This window comes from Anarrhichthys ocellatus, unplaced genomic scaffold, assembly GCF_004355925.1.
Source record: "Anarrhichthys ocellatus isolate YVR2014 unplaced genomic scaffold, GSC_Weel_1.0 scaffold3, whole genome shotgun sequence".
NCBI lineage: Eukaryota > Metazoa > Chordata > Actinopteri > Perciformes > Anarhichadidae > Anarrhichthys > Anarrhichthys ocellatus.
This window is the reverse complement of record NW_022280033.1, coordinates 9486045-9492119: the sequence shown is the minus strand read 5'-3', so window position 1 is coordinate 9492119 and position 6075 is coordinate 9486045. Positions and strand designations below refer to the sequence as shown.

Sequence of the window (6075 nt, the reverse complement as noted above, 5' to 3'; positions counted from 1 at the left end):
ACACACACACACACACACACACACACACACACACACACACACACACACGCACACACACACACACACACACACTATTAGACTAGTTTGAATATAATACTGTCAAGCAATCCCTCAGTTTATGAATGTAGTATTTCTCTGTGTGTTTACAGGTATTAGTATCTCTGGAGGTATGGAGTCTAGAGTGCAGCCCATGATAAAGATTGAGAAAGTCTTCCCAGGAGGAGCTGCATCTACGAATGAGGCTCTCAAGGTGAGTTAAATATGGCAGAGACAGGAAGACACACCTCCATATATCACAAAAATGGGTGTCAGGTTAATGACAAAGGATTTAAAAAATGAAAAATTATGATTATTATTCTTTGCACTGCAAATGGTGATAAACACATTAAACATAATAATGCATAATAATGCATCTTTTCACCATAAGTGTTAAACATTCCCTCTTAACAGCACGTTAATGTCCATCTTGGTTGTTGTGTATTGTAAGAACCTGTCAGACCTCTGTCCTGTGGTTGAGTTGTTGGTGCTATAAGTACGCATGTCTATGACGGAGAGGTTGAAGGTGTGCAATGAGGCATGGAGACGAAAATAGCGGAGAGGCATCTCAAGTAGCCAATCGCCTCCATTATTGATGAGGTACACCAGGTGATGGTCTGCTAATGTATTGGTAATATACTGCCTGCACAGTAACTTAACAGTCATCTGTGATCTTGGCCTGGTTCACTTAAACACACCTGATACACACACTCATTCACTACAGTTAAACCACAGGCAAATTTTGGACTAGAGACAAACAACACGTGCATTAAGGTACTTGAATAGAAGTGTGTTTCCTAGCAGCTAGTTACCAATACCCAGGTCTAATACCTGATTAGAGCGTCAAACATAGGGGAGATCCAGTATCTTCTCAGACTTTCAAATTCAAAGAACTTCCCTCTTCAGTGCCTGCAGTCACACAATACAAAGACACATGGTAAGCACCCAATCTTGGAAGAAGCGAGGAGAATATAAAAAGAGAAGATGTAAACAACTAAGAGAAAGCATGAAATCAGTAAGAACAGAGTGGAAGGAATGGCAGGTATGGAAAATAAAGCAGGATATTGGGATGTGTAAAAACATTAACGTGACACAGAGAGACAGATTGAAACAAGACTGAGTCTACAGCCACGCTAACAGGTCTGTGGGGCTGTACTTAGTCACACAGGTACTTTGAGCTGAGCGTAATCATCAGTATCATCACCAACGTTATCACAATTCATCCTGAGGGCAACATGAATGTCAATATGGAAATTCATGGCAATCTATCCGATAATTGTTGAAGCATTTCACCCTCTGGGAACCATCAATGACTGAACCAAATTTCAGAGTAATACGGCAAGACCCCTTCTGTCCAAACCAACCACTCTGCATTCTGTGCATACAACTGATAATCAATTATATAAATAGACAATTGCCTTTCTCAGTGTGGCCTCACAAGAATTAACATGAAAAGAGACAAAACTCAAAAACTCATATGCGATATGCTCCGGGTTTATCTTCTCAAAGCATAATATAACCAGTCATCTCGGCCTCTCTGTTCCAGTATAACCACTCTTCTTGCTGCGCTCCTCAAATTGAAAACATTTTTAACTGACTGAGGCTTAATTTATCAGGGATGAAACAGTCACAATCAGCAAAAAGTCCTCACACACCTCACTAAAGGTATATGTTTGTCATATGACTGCATTTAACTAGCAGTGTAAGAGGGCGTAGTAAATAGTGCAACATGCCTTTTCCATGTAGGCTTGTGTGTGGAAAGGGTTGGTTTATCACATTATAAAATGTGTTTCAGGGACAGACCTGAGCAGAGGTTTGGCTCGATGCCATTAGAGGTAAATTAGAGAATATCCATTTTGGTAGATTTAGTAATATCTTTTATCCTCCACAATGAGATGTGTATGGATAGATGTCTATTTATCTTTCGAGATTTCCATTACAATAGATAATACACTCCTCTCCTGAGGTAAATAATCTAGTTGAATATATTTGTAATGGCCTGGTAAACCACATTGTGAACAATTCACTGATCTTGTCATGCAAGCTGTAGTCATTTTTACAGGCCGTGTTATTTTTGGATTGTGACGTCCATTGGCTAGAAAAGAGGAACCTCATAAATGCGCTCCATAAATGGCTGTAAAGAGGATGGGGCAGATTAGGTTGGGATCTATTTAATTCAAATAAATTACTTTTCAAAAATGAAAAAAAAGCACTTTTAATCTCCTGTCTGGTTAAATGGAGCTAAATCTTTTTATACTGTCCTCACGAAAGGCTATAAGGTTTTTGGTGAACACCAGACTGTGTGATGAACTGTAAGAAAACCTGTCTGGGCAAACACGGGGCAGCACAAGTCTAACCGCCCCCTATACAAATATGTTTGACCTATAATAGATCAAATCTCTTTGTGTCTAATCACTGGAAAGGAAAAGGGAAAGGGAAAAGACGTGATTGGTGGAAATACAACAATGGCCTTGTGTTATGTGTTGCTAACCTTCATTGAAGTTGAGCACATGAGGCAGGTGCATCCTCGTCAAATGCTGATGACATCAGAGGAAGTTCCTCTCCTCAGGCCTCCAAAGTTTTGCCACTCTCTGCTCGCATCCTGCAGGAAACTACGAGAAAGCGGTCCCAGCTGTGTGTGTGTGTGTGTGTGTGTGTGTGTGTGGTTGTCTCAGTGTATGTTCTTTTTTTCAACAACCTTGTGCTGAAGGGGAAACTTTATATGTGCACTAGTGACGGCCTTCAGTGTGAATATATGAAACTAACGGGAGAGCCCCAATTCTCTCTGGCATAAATCAGGTTCCCGCCAAGGGACACAATCAGTGCAGATTTATGGGAACTGTGTATAAGGGAGTTTGCTTCAGAAAATAAAGATACGGATGGGAAGGAAAACATACACAGATACACGTAATCATGACATATGAATAATAATCAATCCTATTCTTTGTTTAGAATGAGTTCTTGCATGTTAAGCTGTTTATCCTGTGTTTGTATTTGCAGGCAGGGTATGAGGTGTTGTCTGTGGATGGCGAGAGTCTGCAGGGAGTGACTCATCAGCACGCGGTGGATGTAATTCGCAGAGCGTTCAGCAACAAGGCCAAAGACATGATGGTTTTTGTGGTCAAGGTCTCCAAGGTCCCTACAACCCCCACCAGCCCCAAGAGACCTGCAGACTAACCTTTGTGTGCCTCACAGTTAGACTGCAGTTCAGGCATGAAGGACACCAAAACCTGCAACTCCTGCGTGAGTGAATAAACTAAAGGGTTCACTCCAGAAGAGAGGATATGGGACGTATAGATCTCCGGTCATAGTGGAGAGGAATGGATGCACAGAAGCATTTGTCCTCTGTAAGGCAGAGTTATGACAGTGAATATGTCGAAGAGAAAGGTGGACATGTTGAAACAGTTCATTTATCCAGATTAACATTGTTATAGATGACCTTTTCTACTTTTTTGCTTTGTTTTTACTAAACGCATACATTGCACATTAACTAGAAAAAAAGTAAGTATGTGGTTCATGAACTCCTCCTTGGTTAAAGTTGTGCCACTGTTTGACACAAGGCAAACTTAACATGACCTCTGCTGATTGTGGAGCCAGTGGTCTGCACTTTTCAGTTGGAGCATCTCAGTCCTGCAGCCCCGCAGGCCTGCCAGAGGGAGATTACCCCAGCCTGTGTTATGAGATTTAGAGATTTATACCCAGATTAAACCCCTGTATTATGTCAAAACTGATAGTTTGGGTTTAGTGGATGTCTGGGGGGATTATTACAAATTGCTGCTCAGTATTTTTGTGCTGCATTTTTCTGGCAGAAGTGCTTGTGCTCTGGAGCAATCTGCCACTTTAGAGGCTTAATTACACCACGCTGTGGCCTGAGCTTATGCAGACATGTGGAGGAGTTGGAAAAACACGTCAATGAGAAATGCAGGACATGAAGGCCAGTGGCACAGTTTAAATCAAAGTAGGGTAGAGGAGATATGGGCAGCAAGGTAACTGGAATCAGTGTGCGTAGTGCCTTACTTCTGCAGATGGCCAGTGGGGGAAATAAAAGAAACATTGATGAATGAAAGAAAGTCAGAAAGCTCAAGGTTTAAAATGTTTAAATTCAGACAGGCAATTAAATTTAAAGATGAAATTGAGCGTGTCTATGCCTTTGAGTTATTACAAAGTGCTTCAGGTATTTGAATTGACTGCAATAAACATTCATTCAGTATACTTTGCTCACAGTTGATGTGTTTCAGGTAAAAAAGCTGTTAAATCAACAGTAACTGTAAGGTGTGACAACTTGTTCTTTAATTAAAAACACAGTCATTTGTACAAGAAATGTACACATAAAAATATACATGGACAACTACATACTTTATGAATTACTGAAGACACAATGTAAGTAAACATAAAAAAAAAATGCACACAAAAGGATGAGAAAAATGCCACAAAAAAAGAAAATGTGTTACGTTGCTTTGGTCTAGTCACAGTGGCTACATTTGAAATAGATATTTTGTCTAAATAAAAGACAATGTCACTCTGTTATACTATTTAGTGTTTTACATATTTACACAAAAAAACTGTTATGCAACGATGAAGAGAACTGAGATGTGAGGAAAAAGCGGAAGTCAGAGACGCACACAGTACATTTCAGTTTGGTTTGCATCACCTGTGTTAATCTGAATCTCATCTGTGGTGAGCGAGTAACAGTCAAGGTCTTGGTAACAAATTAAATATGGTGGGACAAACACAACTTGCTCCAATCAAAGTCACTTCCCATGGCTTCATGTTAATCGATGCAGGCTTGTAATAATCTACACAATCTCTCAAACCACAGTGAATGTGGTAAGGTCATGCAAAATATAGACTGATCAAATAAGCCGATCACATTTTCTGAAAGGGGTTCGATTGAGTTTTCAAGTATAAGAAACATAATACTTTCTTGGTTTGCATCAGCTCTGACCTCAACTTAACGAAGAAGTCAGTCAAAAATGACCCGTCTCATGCTTTTATAAACTAACGACGAGCACGAAACCCAAAGATGAAGACGTGAATCGGTGCGACGTTATGATCCTGATAATCAAATGAAAGATCAATCAAAATGGAGAGACAACAGGTCAAAACTGAGCCTAAAATAAAAAACTCCCAACTGTGTTTATCAGGTCATTAGAGAGTTTGTGTCACACAGATTACATAATGTAAACATATTTTCATGCATTACAGTATTAGGTGCACTCTTTCTATGCTGCCGCCTCCACTTATAACTGATCCATCATTTGAAATATTGGTATGTGATATATATATTTATGTACATATAGAAGTTTTTTATACGTTGTTTATTAAACCCACACTTATATCAGTACTACAACAAAATATCTTCAGGTGCTATATATAGAAAAATATACAACATCTCCTCCATTATATAGATTTCTATTTAACTGTTACTCCTTGATATAGACTCTTTGTAAAATAAACGTTCTCAGCCTATAGACCCATCATGCTCAGTGTTATACACAGCCCTGCATATACTGTGTAAAAACAGCTTCAAATGTTAACATGCTCCCCACCGGTTTATATTCAGGGCTTTAACAGCCAACTTGCCTTGAGGACACTCAGCACTGGAGCTACTGCATCTGCAAATTCTCACCTCACCGCTATCTGAACCACCATCTTCTAAAATCTGATATAACAAAGACATGCAGGCATGCCAGTCTTGCTACCTGTATAGCAGTCAGTGGAGATTATAGTCTAGGGGAAACGAAGAAGTGTTATTTGGCTTTTGGCTGGCAAAAGCTAAATAAAATGCACAAATGGGAATGAGGGAGAATAAAAGGAAACTCTGCATAAGCATGCCTTAAATCTCTCAGTGACGTCACGACCGAACTGAAAGAATATGCTCCAATTTTAGCTTCCTGATACCGACTGCTGACTGTCATAAAAATAGTTGAGTAAAAAGCAGAGATAGAGATGAAAAGAGAGAGCAGACATAGAGACAAAGGCAGAAATAGAAAGAGAGAGAGAGAGAGAGAGAGAGAGAGAGAGAGAGAGAGAGAGAGA

At 39.7% G+C, this 6075-nt stretch overlaps 1 protein-coding gene across 1 annotated transcript in view; it reads left to right on the top strand.

The window, feature by feature from the left end:
- Window positions 1-4219, top strand: part of pdzd7a (PDZ domain containing 7a) — a 16259-nt gene extending 12040 nt beyond the window's left edge. Inside the window, exons 15-16 of the mRNA XM_031871647.1 lie at window positions 150-250; window positions 3037-4219. Coding sequence (XP_031727507.1) covers window positions 150-250; window positions 3037-3213 — 278 coding nt within the window. The 3' untranslated portion in view covers window positions 3214-4219. The remainder of the gene's footprint in view (window positions 1-149; window positions 251-3036) is intronic.
- Window positions 4220-6075: the final 1856 nt, after the last annotated feature.